Source organism: Diadema antillarum, unplaced genomic scaffold, assembly GCF_040938485.1.
Source record: "Diadema antillarum isolate AM-2024a unplaced genomic scaffold, OU_Dant_1.0 scf00000211, whole genome shotgun sequence".
NCBI lineage: Eukaryota > Metazoa > Echinodermata > Echinoidea > Diadematoida > Diadematidae > Diadema > Diadema antillarum.
Window position 1 is genome coordinate 1,825,215 of NW_027271100.1, and position 22,921 is coordinate 1,848,135.

General features: G+C 38.4%; 1 protein-coding gene across 1 annotated transcript in view; it reads left to right on the plus strand.

The window, feature by feature from the left end:
* LOC139724341 (transcription factor COE1-like) overlaps positions 1–22,921 on the plus strand; it is a 148,188-nt gene that overhangs the window by 33,700 nt on the left and 91,567 nt on the right. The window contains exons 5-6 of the mRNA XM_071635492.1: positions 10,284–10,357; positions 16,601–16,669. Of these exons, the coding sequence (XP_071491593.1) occupies positions 10,284–10,357; positions 16,601–16,669 (143 nt within the window). The remainder of the gene's footprint in view (positions 1–10,283; positions 10,358–16,600; positions 16,670–22,921) is intronic.

Here is a 22,921-nt window from a genome sequence, read left to right on the forward strand (position 1 = left end):
CCTACGCCTCGCAAATGCCCTACTTTGATTGGTCAGAAGTTTATTGTTGTGCGCATGCGCATTGTACTACTGCCAATGGCATCGTGTTTGCTTGGCAGTGATCTCCGTACGTACGCAGTGTGCAGCACTTTTGTGTTTGTTGTTGTCGGGGTTTTTTTTTTCAAGCTTAGAAACTGTCTCCGTTTAAAAGTTGAAGGTGTGTTTATAATTCATGACGTAAATTTTGAAATGTTGTTGGTCTCCAATGGGAATTTCCCTCCCAACTTTGTGTTCATTCTTTCCTCTCCCCTTCCCATGTGCTAACGACAGATGGAGCTTCGCGTAAAGTTTCGGTATGTCGCTATCACGGTGCCAATTACTTCAATGCGTCCCATCCCCCCCCCCCCCCCAAAAAAAAAAAAAACAAAACAAAACAAAACAAAAACAAACAAACAAACAAACAAACAAAAAGAAACAAAGAAACAAACAAATAAACAATCAAAACAAAAGCAAACGCAAAAACAACAGTTGGTTTGGGAAGTTATCAGAACACAACACTTGCAAAAAGTTGCTGAGACAAAAGCGATATTTGACTTTGTTAATTGATTTATCATTGCTATAGTCCGAATTGGAACAATTGGTGCACAACTAAAATTGTAAATGAAAGCGTGCAAGTGCAGTTAAGTCGTTATAAAATCACATGAATGAATTATTCTGCCATAAATTCTTCATTTTCGACATACAGTTTGTGCAGTACTTAGTAAAGTGGCCTGTACGATAGAACAACGCAATGAATTTTGTATGTGTGACACTCATGCGCCGTCGTTTGCACTGCTGGCGCGCGGAACTGTGACAAATTTTTCGGTACGTACAACTTGCATGGGAAACTTGCACGACGAACACAATGAGAACTGAATTATCGTAAACGTGTATCGGGCCCGAAGGCTTGTTTCGGTAGAACATAACCAGCTGATCGAATGCAATGTCATGGTCTCGTCCAGCATGATAGCAAAGCTAGGTGTTGAGTGGGACCAATTCAAGAGTGGTAGTGATGTCCCAGCAGTCTGCTGTTTCCGTACTAATCGTGATCTAAAGAAGATAGCAGCACACATCTTACTTCATTGTTATCCCGTGAACTCTGTAAAGAAACAGATGCAATGTAAGTAGTCTAGAGGTTCTAATTGGTACAAGCGCTTGGCATGCTGCAGTATGTGTGTTCGTAGCGTGGAAAAATGTGACGGCACTTCGAACCAGAATGGCGTTATATCACAGATGACCAACCTGTTACTCGAGTTTGCCTGTAGAATATTACTCTGCCCAATGTATACTGTATAGGTAGATCTGGATGTTACCAAAAACTTAGCATAGTGGCACGAGGCACTTCAACAGAGTGGATCAGAGAGAACAGCCAACCCATCAAATCCTGGGGAGTGGGGAATTTTTCCTGTACAAATCATGATCTAGATTGGCACCTCTGTATTTCACTGCATATAAGTTTAGATGGAACTACAAACATGAACAAAAGTTAGAAAGATATAAAAAAATTGCCAATTTGAGTCAAGCAGGATCTTTAGGCTTTAACATTATGCCAATTCCAGAATTATTTTATAAATTGAGGATTTGAATGGATTTAAATTTGATTTAATTTAATTCAAATAAATTCATTTCAGTCATGTTCATTTCCATCCTTTTAAAGTAGGCCTATAAATTTGATAAATCATAGCCTATTAATCATTTCTAAGAAATTCAAGTCGAAAAGTTTTAAACAAAATGTATGAATAAATGAATTAAGGGGCTGTTGGAAATCTTGCGACCAAAATAAACAGTTACGTAAATTCTGAGCAACTGAGGACTTGAAATAAAGAAAACTTTGTGTTCTACCCTATGAAATACTGACAATGTTGAATAAATGAACATGCTAGTAAAAAGGTATAATGTCACCAAATCACAGAGTGGAGAAACTGATCGGCAACAACCCATGACGACAGGGTGGCAGCAGTGTTGCAAGATTTTGACCAGTACAGTACCGTACCATAGGTTGTTTCGAGGTAGCAAAACTGAACGAGAACATCGTAGTCGCCTGTGGTTTGGGTAGTCTGGACACAAATAGTGCTGCAACCTGCTAAGACGAGATGGCTGTAGCAGTAAGCCCAGACTCCTGCCAGATGATGGATGGTTATCATTAACCCCCTCATCTGTATGGATAAACCCCGTGGTCTATTTGCATTACAATTATTGTCTTGGGACACCAGGCTCGCACCAGGACACCTCCCCCCCCCCCCCCCCCCCCACCAACCAACCTCCGACCCTCAGTCTTGTGTTCAAAAATTTACAGGCAATTATATGACTTAGCGGTCATGAGCCAATGTACCTGTGCTACTGTAAAACGAGGAATGTTCACGTGCATTTGAGTTTCGCAAATTTCACAAGCGGCAACATTCGCAAAATTAAAAATAAAATGCACATGAAAGTTCTTGCCTACACAATATGCACTGGATGCCAATGGTAAGTCGCAAAAATTTCATACTGCAAGAAGGGCCATCGGCTCCAATTCGCGAAATTTTCATGCCGTGAATATATCGTGTTTTACAGTATTTGGTAGAACTAGAAAGTGTGAAAGTTATAACGCTGGTTACTCCCATGGAATAAAGGGTCATTTGTATGTTTCAACATCTCAAAAGATGCAGGTGTAGAGTTTTAACTGAGGAGAAAACAAAAGTAAACAGCATGCACACACACATACTCTTGTACACACACATACGAAGACGTAGTGTTGCATACGTTTGAATGTAGGCCTACAAGGCAAAATTGACTAAAAGTGTATGTAGGCCTACATAAAATGTCATCCAGCACAGACTTCAATGTAGTTATGTGAACCAAAGTTCATACCCCATGACATATTAACAGTAAATGATGACACAATTTCAAACTCAATTAAATAGTTGCCATTTCCTAATTCTTAATTAATTCAATGCTTCCGAGACTTCTCTGCATCATACCCATGCCTTGTTGTGTAAAGGGTCCTAGAAGGCAAAGTTCTCTACTTCTTCATTAGCAGTCCTGGGAATGGTTTCTTTATTTCCAGAGAAAAACGGGCTACAGAGATTCGAGATTCTGGAGCCAGACTTCTGCTTCTTCACTGCACATTTGGTTGCACTGGTACGGCGCGGCGGGCAATTTTGTCATGATGTGTAATTAGCATAATTTGTGGAGTTGTGAACACAGCGTGTCATGTTTGATCAAGATTTCAATTTTTCTAGGCCGTGGATAAACGCGCCCTGAGTAGTCTACAAGTAGTAGACCACATATCAACGTATTGACAGATTTTTTGGGACATTTCTTTCCCTTTATCACTGAGAATGTGAGTGATTTTATTTTCTGCTACCTTCTGAAGCTCTGTCTAGGTAGTCTGCGACACAGTTTATGGATTCGTCGATTCAGATGATGTTTCCAACTGGAATGGGGATGGACGTTTGAGACTAATTTAACGAGAGACCCTTGAAAGTGAGTCACGACCAACCGCCGAATAGACTGGCCATTTTCTGTGGCGTTGTGAGCACCCAAGCGTGCCTGTCACTGTCTCCCTTTCTCTCCCCTCATCACTCGCAAGACCTGTATTTCAATTCTCTTTCTTGATGGTCTGATTTTGCATTTTTGGAGATGGTAGACAATTTGAGGCATCCATGTCAGCCCACTGCAAGAGTTGCAAGAGGTAGTTTGTTTCATGATATTTGTTCTTTTGTCAAGGTTATTCTTCAAGGTAAGTTTAAACACAGCACAGAATTTAAGTTGTGCATCAGAGGTGTATGAAGTCAGCATGGAAATTTGGTCAATAATTCTTCATAGTCCAAAAACCTTATTCATCATTATGCGAAAGATATGATTATCCAATTTACATGGAGAAACTTAAATTAGCACAAAATAGGCAATTTGTGTGCAATTTGAATATACTTCCTGTTTATTTGTTGTGTGTACTCATTCATCTGCAACTAGACTGTAATTATGAGCAATAATACAAAAAACAGATACATACATATATTTTATAGCCAAGTCTGTGATTCCTAATTTTCACATGCATTTATCATATTACACAATTACTCTTGGATAGCAACATGCAAGTGTGTAAATATATGAAGAAAGAAAGAATGAGAGAGTGAGCAACAAGATTATTAACAAAATCAAACATGTATCATGGTACATTGATACTCATGTATCACATTGTTAGTCATTGCAATTCTTTATGTACAAGATATGCCCATACTCCCTTCACTCTCACATAAAGCTGAGAATGGGAGGTTAGATTAAAAAAAAAAATAACAGTAATTATGAGCTTGTCAGTCCTGTTACAATATTTTTCAATTAAATAATTTCCAATAAAATGATGACATCAAAGATTGTGCTACCAGGGAGGTGGAAGAGGCTTCCACCTCCCTGCTGCTACATTCTTTGTGTTGTGGTACTACTGGAATCTTTTGGTAATGCTGTTTATTTCAAATTTGTACAGATATCAAGTTTTTGCTCCACCCGATATGGACCTTTAAGTCCGATGTAAACCTTGCAAAATGTGCAGATAAGCTGCAATCTAGATTTGAGCAAATAAATTAAGATCATGAAATATAGTTGATGTCAAAAAATGTCCACGGTTGGCAGGCCCTCTTGAACGAGAGACCCAGGTGCAGTGGAGCGGAACTGGAGGGGCACACACCAGTAGCTTTTGGCATCACTAATGATGCCTCTGGGACTGCTAAAATACCTGCCAAATTTTGTAATTGTTGCTCTCCTTCTTGATGCTTGCTCCTTCCCAATGTCCATGATATTATGCAGCAGGCTGTCCCATAATTAGGTGTCACCTCATCACCAAAGGGGGCTGACTCTTGTGAGAAAAAGACCTGACTAAAATGGATGTCCATTCACCAGAGGGACCTATTAGGCTGGCCACTTTCTATGCATTTATTCATTCTTATTTCTCTTTGTCTGTACATCTTGTATTTAGCACCATTTTCAAGGGAGCACTTAAGAATATCTGTCAACCCTTACCCCTGTGCTGAATGTTTCTACCAATGGGTACTCCTTCATTCCATAAAGTTTCCTTCATGGAGCCAGGCTTTAACTGATAGCCAGGTATTACTTGTATTGAGATGTTAATATTTGATCATATGACGGTTTGGTTCCACTTGTGGCACCAAGTATTACCAGTACATTTCTAACAACTGTATACCCCCCCCCCCCCCCTCCCACTCCCCATGAGGAATATACTCAATTGAATTCACCCAATTACAATGCTGCAACACTATTGTTGTTAAAATATTTACTAATGGTCTCATTATATCATCTTCAGGTTAGAGAATCGATGTCAGTATTGTACAAAGATTTCAACATCTTAATTGTTGAACTGATGAGTAGTTTTTACTTGGGCATAAACTTCATAAAACTGGAATTTGTTTTCATGACCTCCCCCCCCCCCTCCAAAAAAAAAAAAAGATATCTAAAACATAATACTAAGTACTATCAGACTTGATTTCTGAGGATATATTTCTTAAATTTGATACTGTTGATGAAATCGCTGCTGTCTCACCATAGATGTTCACGCACTGTCTTAACAATTTTAGTTGAGGAAAGTTGTGACTTATGCATTTGTAGGGTAGGACAAAAACAATCCTAACTTCTTCATCAGATCATTCATCACTTCTGTTTCCTTGTTTTAAAATTTCATAAAGAATCCAAAGATTTATTCTAATGAGGAGAATAAGCCAAGGTAGTGTCTTGCAAGCACATTGTTGTTTTGTTAGCATCTTGTATGTTGTAAATACCGAGTTGAATGCATGGTTACAAGAGCTATGCAACTGGTTAGTAATAATTTCTGTATGACTCCTGCGATGAGAGGGTGATTTCTTGCCAAGCTGTGGTGCTGTTACGGGTCTGAAATACAAACAGGTGTGAGTCCCGAGCATCCAAGAGTGTATTCCTCTTCGTCCTTTCCTTCTCCTGGTGCTGCTTAACGAGTTTGAAGGCATCAGTCAGGGGCCGGGAGCCTTATTGCACCTGACTGATAGCAGCGCATTTTAATTAGAATCAGACTGTCTTTATAATTCACCTCTCCCTGAACTACTCAAAGCTTTCCTAGGCATTGGGGAAAAAATGCCTCAAAATCAAGATGGAATGTCATGAGTGAAGAAAAAAAAAAGGGAAAAAGAACAAAGAAAGTGGATGAAAAAGACAGGAAATAGAGATTATCAGTGTTGGATTAAAAGACGTGTTGTAACATGTGATTGGTACAAATTGCTTGAGGTTGTATGAATGTGGATGATTATATGTCAAAACCTGAATGGCAATTGATTTTCCACTTTTCAGAGCAATTTACAGCCAATGATAATTTTGTCATTTATTTGGATGAGAGTCTGGTTTGAAGAGATAAACAGACCCTTTCACTTGTATTTCATCAACACATGATAAAACAAGAGTGTAGAGACCAAAACATGTTGAAATGTATTTTCCAGACTTTGTTGGGGGGGGGGGGGGGGGAGGGATTAAGTTGCCAAAGGTCGTAATTATGTGAAAAGACCTATTACTAATGTGAGCAGATGTGCCTTTTAATCATACCAGTGCATCATCTTATAATTTTTTGGACAAAAACAAAACAAAAATGCCCGGGATAGGAATTTGGAAAATGATGCAGAGGGCATGATGCAAGCAAGATCAACTTACCTTTAACTTTTCCCTTAGCAAACATGCAAAATATTGTAAATGCAAACTTCGGAGGAGTTTCGTTTCAAACTAAACACAATATCTTCAGTAATAGCCTGATCTGATCTGATCTGATCTGATGTGCAGTTATGAACAAATTGCTAGCCGTTCAAATTCATGAAATACGTCGATGTAGGGCAATTTGTCAATCAGTTGCAATTGCTAGCTGTTGCCCAATTTCATGTATCCTGGTCTTTGTGGTATAAACGATGATCATAAAGCAGCGATCAATTGAAGTGTCATCTCTATAGTGCTGCCTATTATAGCCTATGTGTATGAATTTCCAATGAGATGAATCACACCAAAAGCTTATGTATCATTAAAGGGGCTGTACAGTACTGGTTGAGGTAGGGATTCATGTTTTGAACATTCCTAAGTGAGATAATGAAAAGCCTCCTATGAAATATGAAAGAGCATGTAATTTCAAGAAGGATTCAACGTTTATTTGACGAAAATTGGTTTTCAAGTGGCTGAGATATCCAAAAAAGTGCTAATAATAAAAGACGACATGCCCCAACTTTATTAGTATCTCTTTGTTTCACCTTGTTTTTGGATATCTCAGCTAGTTCAAAACCGATTTTCATCGAATAAACTTTTAATACCCCTTAGAATTGCATGCTCTTTGACATCTCATAGCGTGGTTTCTGAATATCTCACAAAACGTTAAAAGCTAAATCTTCACCTCGACCAGAACTGTACACCCCCTTTAAGCTATTATAGTCATGATTAGTGTTATGGAATCCCAGTAACCCGTTGAGGATGTGCATGCTTCCCATAGACACCTGCCGTAGTATACTCCGGACTAGTCTTCAACGGGTTAAGTAAGGCATAGTTTTGGTATCTCATTGATTGTCATATGACATAAGAGTGAAGACTGATTATCCATATCTCATTCAATTTGATTATTCCATACATGAATCCAATATTTGAGAAATTTGGCATTTAGTTTTGCAACCAAGTAATTCTATGGTTGCATAATTTGGGCTCCTACAGATGCGGTTTTGTCTACACTGGAAACCCTGTAGGTTAAAAAACAAACAACAACAACAACAGAGTGGTTATTGCAGTTGATGTGTTAAAGTAAAGAAATGGAAAGTGGCTGCTGAGGAAAGGCAGATCCTACATTATTAAGTGATGGAGGTTATCGGGTAGGAATTAGACAGATTAATCAAGGACTGTCATGCACGACTTTAGATACTGCTAGAGCATGAACATTTGTAGTTATTGTTAATGATTCACTGCTGTGTATCAGTCTCAGTGGACAGGGCGACTAGTGTGGTAGCCAGTAAGGTCAGTCAGCACATATCACTGTTTGGGTTATTAAACTCAAGTGACTGCCAAACTTGGTAAGCATTAATTACCTTACAGTTGTTTATGTAGTTGAATATGATGTGAAATATTATCATAGGCAATACATCATATATCATGTAGCAATAAAAAAAAATGTGTTTGCCGTGGAACGAAAGAGAAGAAATTAGGTGCTTCTTTTTGTGCTATCTTGTGTCATGGCAGAAAATGATTTTCAAGCGTGGAAATCAGGATTTTGTCCAAGTTTCTGAATGAATGTCATGAATTACTTCCAGTTATATTCTGCCATATGGCAGCTGACTAATGATAGAGGGATTTAATATGCACTTTCCATTAACACTATCGTCCACGAGGTGGTATCTTCACTTTATCCCTGCTCACAAAGTGCTTTGTTACAATGGAGATGCATTACAGTGCTGGTAGGAATCCCCCTCTTTGGATGCTGTATTTCCATGGCTACGGAGTTCTCGCGTCCTGGATTTTTGTGCACCGCATGAATGGGGTGGGCTGATCCCGGGCCTAACGATGTTAGCAGGGCTGAGTGCGGCCCGTGAAGACGCTGTTAAGGAGGAGGCGGGGTAGGGAGATGAGAGCATGTCATGCTTGGTTACATGGCTGAGTAGCACGCAGTTTGATCATCACCACTCATTAACATCTATACCCCCTTCCTGCTTAGTCTTGATTCTGAACCTTTTAACTTTTTTTCTTCCATATTTTGCTTGTTTCATGTTATTTGTTTTCTATTATTATAGGATAGCACAACACACACTTTGCATTGATCAAAACATTTATGGCGGTGTAATCATTGAGGATTATACCACCAGAGAAAAAAGAAGAAATTGTCTAGACCAGTATTCTCAGCTGTAACAGGGGTCAAAAGTTCAGGAAAGAATTATGCAAGGGTATCTTTTGTCATATGAAAGGGAGAAATTGTGTGTTTAATCTTTTTTTCTTTTTTTTTTTTGGAGGAGGGTGTAGGACAGGAGCAACTGAGTCTGGATTGTGATTTTAGTGCACTGTTTCTTGAATGTGACAGTGTTGGGTTTGATGTGAAGGTAGTGTGTGTCCTGATATTACGATTGGGGAAAAAAAAAACCCATGAACAGTCCAGAAGCTAGACTACTTTGCACTCTGTTTCCTCTGTCCGCTGCCTAGTCTTCTAAAATTCAGAGTGCGATCCATTGTGCCCAAGATTGGAATATCATACAAGTCACGTGCAGCTACTGCAGGGGCATCCTTCATACACAACCTCAGAGCACAGGCTGAACTATGGGCTCTTTAGAAGCCAGCGAGGAAAGATGGGCATTTTTCTTCATGGTTGTGTAACAATCTTGCACATAAGATGTGCTTATCGATGTAGGAAAAAGATGTGAAGAAGTGTCTCTGGCACTGCCCGCGAAAAAAGAGGGAGAGAGAAAGAGAGAGTGAAGGTGTCTATGTGTATGTTTTGTGTCTGTGCGTGCATGTGTGTGTGTGTGTGTGTGTGTGTGTGTGTGTGTGTGTGTGTGTGTTTAACTGTATGTAGAGGGGAATAGACGGTAAATGATTGTGTGCCGTCCCTCCTAATGAGAACTTTTCAAGCATAAAATCAAATTTGTCAAATGGGCCAGGGGATGTGTGTTTATGAGAAGTATCTGTGCTCATCTCTGCACCAGGAGACGTTTCATGAATTTGACGGGAAATCATGAAATTTCCTGTATGAACTGTGAATCATGATCTACGTGCTTTTCTTTTGTTAAAGATGCAATGACTGTGTGACAGATAATGTGATGAAATGTGAGGCATGGTTATCACAGAGTTCTTCAAAATGAATGTGTGATTCTTATCTTTCCATCATGTTTGTCAGTGGTGGTACATGTATGTTTACTTTAATTCGTGGATATATCACATGGTAGACATGTACATTTGTGAAAGTTTGTTTATGTTATGGTCAATTTGTGTCCAGAAATGTGTGTTTGTTATTTTCATGTTTAGATCAAATTGGCTCTAAAGCTTGTAGTTTGCTATTGTTATGGCTTGCTGAAATATAATGTCATCAAGGGTATGGCATGTGAGATAATGCAGTTACTTGTATCTTTTGTTGTTGTTTTCATTGATGATGATAATGTACATCCATTGCTTTCTTTTCTGTTTATATCTTCAATGTATCGTAAGAAGAAAAATTGATTTAAATGTGTCTGTCATTGTTTCAAAGACACATTCTGAACTCATAAATTAATTTATCTATGTTCTTTTTCTCAATCTTTTGGCAGGCTATTATCTACGAAGGACAAGACAAGAATCCAGAAATGTGTCGTGTATTACTCACCCACGAAATCATGTGCAGGTAAGATGATATTCTTTTATCTAATGGGTATCAGAAATCATCAACGTGAATAATGGTCATGTAATGAATGAATACCTTTAATTTGATGTAATGAAAGAGATACATCTTTGTGACTATTTTTCACAACAAAATATTATTGATATACTTTATTCTTTTTTGACAAGCCTGTCTACTTGCCCTCGGGTGTTATAACTGACTTTTCCCCCTGGAATTTTTTTTTTTCCTTTCTCTGTCTTTCCAAGTAAACAATTCAACCCATAATTTACTTGCTGTAGCACCTCGTGAAAATCACTGCAACGCCTGGAGGCCGTTTCAATGTATGTGTATGTGCATTATTTGAGGGTGTGTATGTGAAATTGTGTGTTTCTCTGTTTGTTCTTATCTCCTTTGTATCAACCTACTCTTCACTTTACTCTCCACAAATTCAAAATCAATTTGCCTAAGCCCATATGAAATATTGTGAAATTTACTGATTCCTTCATGTTATAGAGGTCAAAAGTACCAGAAAGACTCAAGTCCTACACAAAAAAAAGGAGAAAAAATGGCTAAGAATATGAGGAGTTGGAAGAAGAAGAAGAGATGGAAAGATGCAAAAGGAAGCTGCAGTGCTGTGTGGGGGAGGAAGGATAGCAAAAGTTTTGGTTGAGTCTTCCCCCATTTGATGAGAAAGAGAAAATGTTTGTATCGGGTCAACTGTGAATAATCCATCATGTTCTCTGTGAGTGCCGGGGACTGGCCTTACCGAAAGCACTTGACCCCTAGTGCAGTCTCGCTTGACCTTCTGGGGGCAGCCTCTCTGTGATCAATCAGTACCAGAGGTTTTCAAAATGTCCGATAGAAAAGAGAAAGGAATTGTAGAGAGAAAGAGAGAGTGCAAGAAAGACTCAGAGAGAGGGAGAGGAAGAGTCATCAGATGAAGTATTGCAGATTTCAGTGATTTTGAAGAATGCGGAATTCCAAAGTAATAACAAGTAATGATATGAGAAGAGTAAATAAATGAGTTGTTTATGACACTATGAATGTTTTACTGAATAAGGTCATGTGTAACATTCTCATATGTTCACTGTTGATAGATTTTTCTCTTTAAAGTACAATTCACATCGCATCAGTTTCGATGAAACCTGTGCCATTCTGTTTGTGTGATTATATGATGCTAACTGCATATTACAGCCAAATTGAACATGTTCACCTGGTGAGAAATTTAATTAAAAATCTAGCAGGGAAATATGGTTGCTGGAGTTTGGAAGCATACACAGGAAAGGAAATTTTGAGCACAAGAATTTACTTGATATCAAATAGTAGTGCTCTGGTATTTTTGTAATCAAATCAGGTATTATGATAAGATAAGTAGAATATATGAGCAGAAGAATATGAGGATGAGCCCCATCTGATAGCAAGTCCAATGAAGGTGCACTTGAAGAGACAACACATGTATGTTTGGAATGGGAGAGTTAATGTTGGTGGTCAGACAGCAACTGGAGATGAAAGCAAAGAGAAGGAAAGAATTCAGAGTGGATGATGATAGAGCTATTTTGAAGTGATGTTGTCACTGCTCTTTATTTCCCCAACATCCCCCTCCCCCTTCCCCCCAGACTGTCATTGCCAGCTTCCCTTTGCTGAGGAGAGAGTACGGAGGTAGAGGGGAAAGAGGGTAGTCAGCCATTCGGATGTTTTACTTTCTCAGACCATCCACCTTGTTTGATCTAGGTGGAGTGTGTACTTGAGCCTCCTTCTGGTTTAAAATGTTGCTTTTTTTGCCCAAATGGAGGGGAAACCGGCAGAGGAGGCGTACGCGCTGACCACAAGTGGCACTGAGGTTGGGTTAGACCGCCTAACTAGAGAGTTTTCTTTGCCCCTAGAAGGAGGTTTTGTAATCAAGGTGCTCGCTCCACTTTGCTTAGAAACTGATGCTGAGGTCATGTGACTGGTAAAATATAAATATAATTCAGAGATTTGGGGCAATGCTAAAAGTAGCTTTGTGGGATTTGTAGGATCAATTTTGACCCTCCAACAAATTGATATAATTTTTTGTTTTGATCTCAGTAGTGCCACTTTGAGTAAGATTTCCAATGATTAAATATGAAACCTTTCGGTTGTTGTTTGATTCAATTCAATTTGGTTCAATTTTATTTCATTGTCTTTTTCCACAGAACATAACATTAAAATTTCAAATGATCTTGAGTACTTAATGGGAATGCAAACCCAAAGAGCAGTGTGGATTGAGTAAAAGCATTAACATTAATTGAACACATCAGTGACAGTTTGAGGAAAATCGGACAATCGATGCAAAAGTTATGAATTTTTAAAGTTTTGGTGTTGGAACCGCTGGATGAGGAGACTACTAGAGGTTATGACGTATGAGTGGACAACAATATAAAGAAAATATAAAAGGAATTCAACAAAAAAAAAAAATCACTTTTACAGCAAAATGAAAGAGAACTTAACTAACCGCTTTCAGAAAGCAGGGGGAATAAGTGCTATCCTTAAAGGTAGGGAATACCTTTTACAGACCTCACAAAATACAGCAAAACATTAAATATGAACCTCAGGGGACTTGTTTGGGCCACTGCAGAGGAATTTGGAAGTCAACAGTTATCTACAATTTGAATAATGCACAAAACTCAACTCAGTTAGTTCTGTGTGTCAGCCACACTTAAGCCTTTTTGTTGCAGTCTTCTGTATTTTTTAATCTATAAACACAAATCTAAAAGTACAAGAGCTGATGTAATAACATATAGAGTGTGTGGCAAGAATGTATATAGAAATGCTTGTAAGTTTTGATGAACTTTCTTCACAAAATATACATGATGGACACACATAGAGTTCATGGGTCTGCAAAGGTAGCCTAGTAATGTACAGGAATTTACGGTGAGCCCCGAAAAAAATTCAATTCAAAATCTAACGGTCAATAAAAATGTACTAAATGTTACCTTCCACTTTCAATACTTTATGGGAGTTTCTAAAATGATACTCTCTTCAACATACCACTGTATTTATACAACTCTTCACTTAAGGCATGCAAATGGGATTCCCTACCTTTAACATATGTCAGTATCAAGTTGATGGAATGTGTAATTTTCATGGAAAATGAATTTCTATTGAATTCCTTTTATAATCACTTCATGTTGTAGTCCTCTCATACGTCATAACCTCTAGTAGTCTCCTTACCCAGCAGTTTCAACACCCAAATTTTAAAAATTGATAACTTTTGCATCGATTGCCCAATTTTCCTCAAACTTTCACTGATGTGTTCTACTGTTGTTGCTGCTTTCACTCAATCCGCATTGCTCTTTGGGTTTACGTTCCCTTTAACGGTTGACTGTACAATGAAAATTAGGGGTATTTAACAACAAAAGAAGAAAGTAAAATATCTATACCTCTTATCTTTCAGCAGTATCATGGACTCATCATCAAAAGTCATTATCAGTTGTTTAAATAAAGAGTGAATCTGTCGACAAAACAGATAAGGAGTATGAAGCAAGTGGTATCACAATCTTGTGATAGCTATGGCTGTTTCTATATGCCAGTGATTAATGATGTTAATTGACTTGTGTCATTCACCCAATCTTAAAATCATAAATATTTGTCTCATTTTGCCTGAATGCATATCCTGTTCTTGTTCTTGTTTCCATTGCTTTCCTCACAAGAATAACACTTTCTGCTTGTGGACAAGAGTGCCCAGGACAAATGTAATGCAACATGTCAGTTTAACACAGCGGTGCATATTGTGACATGACCGTAATAATTGCAGTCAACAAAACAAAAATTCACAAGACAATTCCTTGTTTGCTATCAAAATAGTGGCTTAGCTGGGCAAAGGAACTGAATATTTTCCAACGACATGTAGCCTTCCATCAGCTGGAAGGCACTCTTGGAAAAGATACTGCTGTTGTTCTTGGATGATATAAGATTTGGCTTGTATCATGTGGATGAATCTGTCATATCTAGTGGGTGATTGGTTCCCTCCGCCTACCCTCATCTTGAGTGGTAAGGGTGTTGAGTTGCGTATAATTTCATAAAATAATAGCTTGTAGCACTGATGCTTCGCCTAATTTTGTGTAGACGCGTCAACTTACACTATTGTCAAACAAAGCAAGATTGAAAAAAAAAATTACGAAAGGATAACAGACTGATCTCAAAGTTACCTCTGTCCCTTGCCCCCCCCCCCCCCCTTTTTCTTCCCTCCCTACTCTTAACACAGTATCAGGCATGTTTTAACATCTAGAAGTAATGGGGAGGGGCTGGGGAAGTATCTTGTTTAAGGGACCATCTCTCTCTTTGTCCTGCTGGAAGATGAAAGTGCCGTGTTCCTCGCGGCTGAGATGAAGGAGGCCCAGCATCCTTGATGCCTGCCACCTGTTTAGGAGAGAAAACAAGAAAAGAAAAGAGAAAAATCATTTGAAATTCAGTCTGGTGCAATTCAGAGATATTTTCAGAAAGTTTGCAGCTTTCCATAATTATCAAACCTCAGTATGATACTGTTCGCTTATAAAAGAGATGGGGTTGCTCTCCTGTAGAATTGAGTTGGTACGTGGTGCAGTGTAAGTTTCCATAACATTTACGATAAGTGAAAGAAATAGAAACAAGTTACCCTAGAATGAAAGGATTGTTTTCTTTTTTTCCCCCCTATCTTCAGTCTGTTAGGCGTCTGTCTGTTATGGATGTTGTGTCAACCACATTAGAAGTGAGCAATCATTTGTCAGCAGTAGTTATGATTTTTGATTTATAGTTTAAATGGAAAAAAACAACGATCTTTGATCTGTCTTGTCTGGGGATGGGATAGTTCTCATTTGTTCTGGAACACTGAATACTGCTAAAATCATACTGCTATAGAGTTTTGTGCCTTCCATCATATTAAAGCATAGAAAAGCAGTCACAAATGTGTATCTCAGGTGATTGGTTCATAATTTGAATGATGTGCAATTGCTGAGAATTTAATCTTATGAATATCAACATTGAAGTGTGACAAATAAATGTACATAATATTAGCCTTATTCCTTGCACCGTTTTCAATCTAGCATCTAGTATGTGTGTACTGACCCTTATGGTATGCATATATACTTTTACTGGAATGGGCTTTCTTCGGGTATTATTTGTATATTTTGTGAAGCATTTATCAACAGAATGTAATGTCAAGTTCTTTGAAGTGTTTCTTTGGTAGTGAGCACTAGCTAGCTAATGTTTTTCATGCTATACCCCATGATTGTATGGAGAAATTCTCCCTCATGAACTGACAGACATGTGTACCGGTATGCAAACCGCATCTATGTGTGTCATGGGTTAATGTGCTTGCATATGATATGAGATGGAGGGTATGTGTGTGTGTGTGTGTGTGTGTGTGTGTGTGTGTGTGTGTGTGTTTGTGTGTGTAGGTGTAGGTGTGGATGAGTGTAATCCTCATGGAAAAGAGATGATGTAATAATGAGGAATAATGACACCGAGGGAGAAGGCAACATGGAGGAAACAGGGATGAGATGGAGGGCTCATGGGAATGACTTGACACCTGGGAAGGCTGGAGATAAGTGTGAGTTTCCTCCGATTAATGGTTCTAATCAAGTCGTCAGACCAAAACCAATCAGGGTCTTTCCCAAAGCCCAACAGATTCATGGGGTGGAGTGTGGTATCAGTATGCCATCTGCAGGCTGAGATAATCACAGCCCAAAAGATGGTCGTCCCCCTGCCTTAGCTTTATGTGCAAATCTGAGGAGAACCTGCTCCTTATATTGGCTACTTTCTTTCTCTTATTGGTAAAACCCGTTGAGGATGGTTTGATTTTGCTACAACACGCATTTCCCATAGACGCTTGCCCGAGGATACTCGGGTCTCGTCTTCAACGGGCTAAGGTTTACAAGCTGATGTACTTTGTTCAATGTGTGGTTGTAGCAGTACATTACAGTGTCAGTGGAGGGCTGGCAAAAGTATAAATGTATGGCCTCCCCCTTTTTCCATTTGGTATTTACCTTTCCAACCATTACTGCACTGTTTTTATCATGTGAGGCTACTATACATGCTCACATACAACTTCATGCCGTATACCCACCATACATCTTACTGCTACACTCCACGCAACTGCAAATCTCACATTATACTGATGCACAAAAACAAACAAACAAACAAACAAATAAACAAAAATCATGACAAGAATACACCGTGACACAAGACACCACTGTAACATCATTCATTCAATGACAAACTCATCTATTACTGTTCATATTTTGTTTTGGCTTCGTTTTTTTTGTGCAGCCGATGCTGTGACAAGAAAAGCTGCGGCAATAGGAACGAGACTCCATCAGATCCAGTAATCATAGATAGGTAAGTCCTCATGTGTAATAGATTATTGTATTTATTACATTATGTTTATGGGAACATGCCTGAGATCTTGAAAGAAGGGATGAATACACTGAACAAATGAAATTTGAAAACCACACACTTATCAAGAAATTACTGTTCATCTGTTGACAATATTAGTGAAAATGAGAAATCATTTTTAGATTATTTTTCTTTTTGGTAATTCTTTGCATTTATGGTCTTTATATCTTATAGCAGAAAATCAAATTACTCACACTTGAAATATCTTATTCATGGCAAGTTGTGTGGGAGCTTGCTGAACCACTCTGCTATATTATATGCTCTATTCTCAGGGGCAAATGAAAATGAAGTGGAGTGTTAGATATTAATGTGGATTTTTAAAGTTGTTACACATCAAAGCTTTAGTATGGTTTCCTGAAACCACTTGGAAAATTATTGCCAGATTTCACTTTTTATTCATAATTGTAGGCAAGATGACATTTTTTGCAATCGGTTTGTGAGCAAGAGAGTGATAGGCAGGGGCTTATTTTTATGACCACCATTTCTTTTTCTGTTCAAATTAAAGAAACCTCACTTTCAGAGACAAATGAAGTAGTCACAGAAGTTGCACTTATTCACATCAGTGATGTTCATTTTTTGCGTGCTTCCAACATACTCCTTCCCTCTTTGGTTCCAGATTTTTCACTTTTAGTCCATTGTGGTTCTTAGATTTGAGGAAAAAAAAACAGTACAGGGATAATTTCAACAATTCTAATGCTTAGAAAAAGAGAAAAAAAAATTGTCTTATTGCAAATGTCTATTCATCTTTTGATTTGTAATTGTGACAAAAGTATGTGAATGACCAGTCAAGCAGCATGTATTTGTTCTGACAAAAATGATAATGTCTTTTGTCAAGTGTCAAGGCACAAAGTCAGGATTCGCTGGCCGGTGCCAGAGAAACTCCTCCTGCATATTCAACAGTAATCCAATCATTTCTTGAAAATATTGAGTAGGCAATATGACAACACTGCAGTGCAAAAAAAAAAAGAAGAAGAGATTTGCAGAAATATATATATGATTTATGGCTGGTAAATAGTTAGGCTATGACTGAAACACTTGACTATAAAAAACAATGGATTCAGTTTGCCTATGAGACAGTAGAGTGGTTAGCGTGTCACTGCTGATGACAGAGTGGCGAAGTATGTGTAAAGTGTTTGTTGATAAAACTCTCTTTGATGACCCACGTTCAAGTGCTTTGAAGCACTGCCAGTGGAGTGGGTTACTCTCCCCCGTATATCATCGGAGTGATATTGTTTATTTCCACACGCGGGCTGCAGCACTTGCGGAAAACCAAATAATGTTTACGGAGGAGGTAGATGATGGGGAAAAAAACCCCAACTCAACCCAACCCATCCATCCTCTCAACGTTGTATTGATATTATTACTGGTCAATTTGCTGGTAATGAAGTTAATGATCTTTGGCCTATCCAATTCTTTGAAGGAGGAAATTTATTTCTCATTGTCTTGTGGACAGCCATATACCACTTTTCAGTCTTCTTTGTCTCATCATGTATCATCTCTGGCAGTTGTTGTTTTTTTTTCTTTCTAAGTCATGAAAGAGGGATGGTCTGAAATACAATATTTTGTGCATTCCTTGAGTATTACTTTCTCAGAATTATAGTTTTAAAAAAATTGTGTACTATAGGGCATTGTGGAATGATGGAAAAACTCAACAAATTCATAATCTAGCAGATTTGTTTGTTTGCACTTTCATTTGGAAAAGCAGTATACATTTATGACAAAGACCAGAAAATGATAAAAATGTGCAAATGGGTGAAAGGAATCAACACCAGTTTTGGATTTTTTTTTTTTTTGTAGTATGAGAACTAATAATGATAAAAATGAATCTATGTGTATATATTTTACTGTGCTGCAAAAGCTCCCCAATGCAATTTTGCTGCACCGCACTAATTAATTTGAATAAGTAGATATTAAATAGATATTAAATGCATAAAACATATCAATCTACTTTACCACAAAGAATAAATGAGTGAATAGATTCTTAAAAAGGTAGAGGGAGGGAGAGAGAAAAAAAAATCTGTGGCATTGGCAGTGACAGAGATGGTTGTGAGTAATTTACTCATTTCAACACTTGGGACTGGGAGAACGAGCATTTCCTAATATTTGTTGCCGAAGTGCAATGAGTAGACAAACTTTGGACACATGGATGGGATTGCTCGGCCTTGCCCATGGTTTGTTTAGTCATTCTGGGTGAGCTGTCGGCCCACTTATAATTTTCAGGTTGTCACTGACTTGTCTAGCTAGCCAAGGGAAGTGGTCCATTGTAGCCAGTGTTAATCCCCAATCACCTCCATTGAGGATCCTCAGAGGACTTTGTCTGTCCGCAGCATTCTCGGCCCTGTGACAATGGAAGAGACGGAGAGATAGAGAGGGAGAGATGAGAGGAAGAGAGTGAGAGATGGGAAGAGTACAGGAAAGACAGGAACAGATACTTGATGAGGAAAGGTGATGAGCAAGAGATGGAAGAGAGGAAGAAGAATTAGGGAAGGAAGAAGAAATAAAAGATAGACAGACATGAGAAAGCACAAAGATGAGAGGAAAGATTTACAGAGAATGAGCATATCTATTTACATCTCCAAATCACATCCATGAGAGTGGTATAATAGTTATTTCAATGTAGAATGCAGAAGCCTACATGGTAGCACAATGTATCGTATGAGATATCACTGATGTTACATTTCTAAAAAGTTTTGTTCACATAGTGCTTACAGATATTAAAATTTTGAATGAGATTTAAGCTGGAAAGAAAAACAAATATGAAAAAAATCAAAGGCTTTCTCTTTCCCTAACCCCCCTCCCTTCAAAAAGAAAAGAAAAGAAAAGGTAGAAAAAAGAAATGCACCATCATGCTGGATGACATCTATCTATGAACGGTACTTGCATTTCCCCGCTCCTAAGGCCATACCTGGGTCACTAGGCAGGAGGCATTGTTTCCCTTTTGTCCAGCCAGGGTAACCTTTACCAATCTGTGATTCACCTCACCGTAAGTGCACCTTGATGAAAGACTAACCTGTCATTAAAGGGAAGGGTCCTCACCTGTGTGTGTGTAACCAGAGAGTTCCAGTGACAGTTCATTAATCCATCTGAATATGTCATCTTTTTTAAAAGTCATCTTCCTTTTCTTAAATCTTTCTCAGACTCACTTATTCTCTATTCATGAAAGTACAGGGTAAGCAAGAAATATGTCCTATATTATTTGCATCTGGCCTCATCTGAAACACCTGTTTACTTCAGTTCTATTTAACCATTGCTTTCTATCACTTGAATGTTTTCTGGGCTCTAGATTTATGCAGCATTGCAACAATGGTGTAATTAAGAAAAATATCACTTCATGATTTGATGAGATTTTTTCCTTTACTCTCTTGCTTCTTTGCCATAGCTTTTGCATTTTTCTATGGCATTGCCTCTCATAAGTTTTGGTTCTGCTTTATACTGAAAGAAAAGTTATGATCAATATAATAATTAAAAAAAGCAACTCGTTTGCTGAGCAGCTGAAATATGCATATCATTCTCTTGTAGCAAGATCAACACTCGAGAATGAAGGAGAATAATAACCAAAATTCGTCAGGAGTTGGCCGGAATTACTCACAACATGTTCAGAGGGGAAGACAGTGACGCTTTGATACAAAAAAAGACAGAGAGAATGCTCTTCTTCCGTTTTCCCCCTCCTCCTTTTTTTGGGTGTTTTTTTGCCCCCCCCCCCTTCAAAGTTGATGGAATGTAACAAGGCAATCAGAAGATATGATGATAGACAGGGAGATTCCCGTATCCGGTGTCATCTTTCTCCCTGGCCACTGGAATAACACTATTTTGGTCAAAATGATGAGAGATCCTATTAAAAATGCTGTTTCTAGCACAGTGAAATCACTCGGACGGGCTGATGACAGTGCCTTAATGACAGCCATTTCGATGACGTGGGGGGGGGGGGGAGGGTGGTTGGAGGAGAGGGAAGGTAGGGGAGGAATAATTTTAGTGGTACTTAAAGAATGAGGAGGGGGGCAATATGTGCACTGAATATTTGGGTAAGGCATCATGCATGCAGGTGATCGTGTGAGTTATGCTGTAGTGCAAATCATGTATAAAGTCATAAGATGTGATTTTTTCAACTGATATCAGCAGATCTTCTGAAAAATATCATCAAATTTTGGAAACATATTGGCAGAAAGATTTGGGGATACCTGTCAGATACAGTGCTTGTACAAGGGGACCAACTGTATCTTGTGACAGTTTTTTCTTGTAGAATGTATTTGAAGGAATGGTACAGCAGGTGGCACATCCTACATTTGCTGTGTAGTTGATATCAAAATATGTCAGAGAAATATTTAGTGAAATGTACCATAGCAAGAGTATTATGCAGTACCAGTAATGACATTGCAGCTCTCAAAGTGAAATCATTTGCATATAAGATTGGTTTGATTAAAATGCATCCAGTGATCCAAGAATTAAAAGTGCTGATCTCCTGTCATTATGCATGATGTATATCGTGCGAATGATATTTCTAAAGCTGCATTCAATTCAATACCACACTTGAGTAATACCCTTATTAAGGCAGAATCATATTTCTTTCCCATCTTTATTAGTTTTCTAAATGAACCAAAAGGTTAATGTAAGAGAGACGAGAGCCCCCCCCCCCCAAAAAAAAAAAGAAAAAGAAAAAAAAAACCCATAGGAAAGAAATAAGAAATGTAGAATCAATCCATGGTTGCCAAGTAAAATTGGTAATTAAATAGACTCTCTGGCTCAATTTCCTTATTATCTATCATAGTTTGCTATTATTTTTTTTTTTAAAGAATCATGTTTGTATGTCAATGCGATATTCATGGAGGCTTTTGTGTGAAGGAAATGTTTTTTTCTCCCTCACAGCTGAGTGCTTTCTTGTTTGAAATGTATACACTTTTGGTTCATTCAACTCCGACTTGTAACGATTTCCGAATATTTATACCGGGAGATATTTTTCTCTTTTTTCCCCTCTCCATCTTCTGTGGACTCCACCATCACACAGACTCTTCCAATCAGAGAGGGCATGAACCCTTCTGACTAAATGAGGAAATTTGGGCCGCATCACCATAGCGCTGGATTGGCCCAGTTTCCGCGGTAACCAAATATGCCCATACCCATATTTCCGTCTTCAGCCACACACATACCTGACCGCTCTCCTCGTCTCAAAGAGAAAAGGTGTGAAATGATCAACAGAATCTTGCTTTTCTCTAAATTATGTCTTCCATCTCGTAAAGGGATAGTATGTACTTGAGATATCTAGACAAGAGATAAAATGCAATCTTGGTGAAATAATCAACAGGAAATTGTTGGTGTCAAGTGGTAAATGTTAAATTAGTTTTATGCCAGAGTCATGAATTAATGATAAAACAGATATGCACCAGAAATATCCTGACTCTTACCCAGGTAATAATTTGAAATATTCAGGGTCCAGTTATGATTTGAACACTGTATTCACTGCTGTAACCCTGTACCGTAGTATATACGTAGGCCTATGTCTCATGCTCCATGGAGAGAACTTAGCAAGGATAGCTGTTCACACGCATCCAGAATTGATTGTTTTTGAAAATTGAAAGTTTCTCTTTTTTCTTGTAGTGCAATTTTTTTTTTAAAATCCTGTAATGCAACTAGATCTAGGATGAGGGGGCACCCAGCATCAAGCTGCAGTTACTTTATAGGCTTGGGAAGTTTGGAGATTTACAATGCTTACAGCTAACAGAAAGAGTTTTTCAGTGCGAATAGAATCAAATTTTGCATCGCAATTTAAAAAAGATAACTCCTGCATGTGAATAGGCCTGACGTTGCTGCCATTGGACTTTCATACTTGACAAGATAAGGACAGGATGAGATTCGTGTGAACAGTGACATCCGTGTGAACATGACATCCCTCTCACAGAATCAACAAAGATAGATAAGGACTTGGTTAAAATGTTTGGATTCGATTGTCGCCCTCTATCGTGTCCAACGGCAATCTCATTGAGAATGTATAGCAGGTGGAAGATTGATATAGCTGTTTGACCTGTCTCTAAGGTTATGCCTCGTAGGTCAAAGGTCATTCCAGGTAGAGGATGGTCAGTGGTACTCAGGGAGATTTTGTAACTGATAGATGAGAAACTGATCAAGAGGAAGCTTCTCGTCTATTCATATTGAGTTTATGCATCTATCGCATTATACATCTGTTGTGTGAAAGGAAAGTTT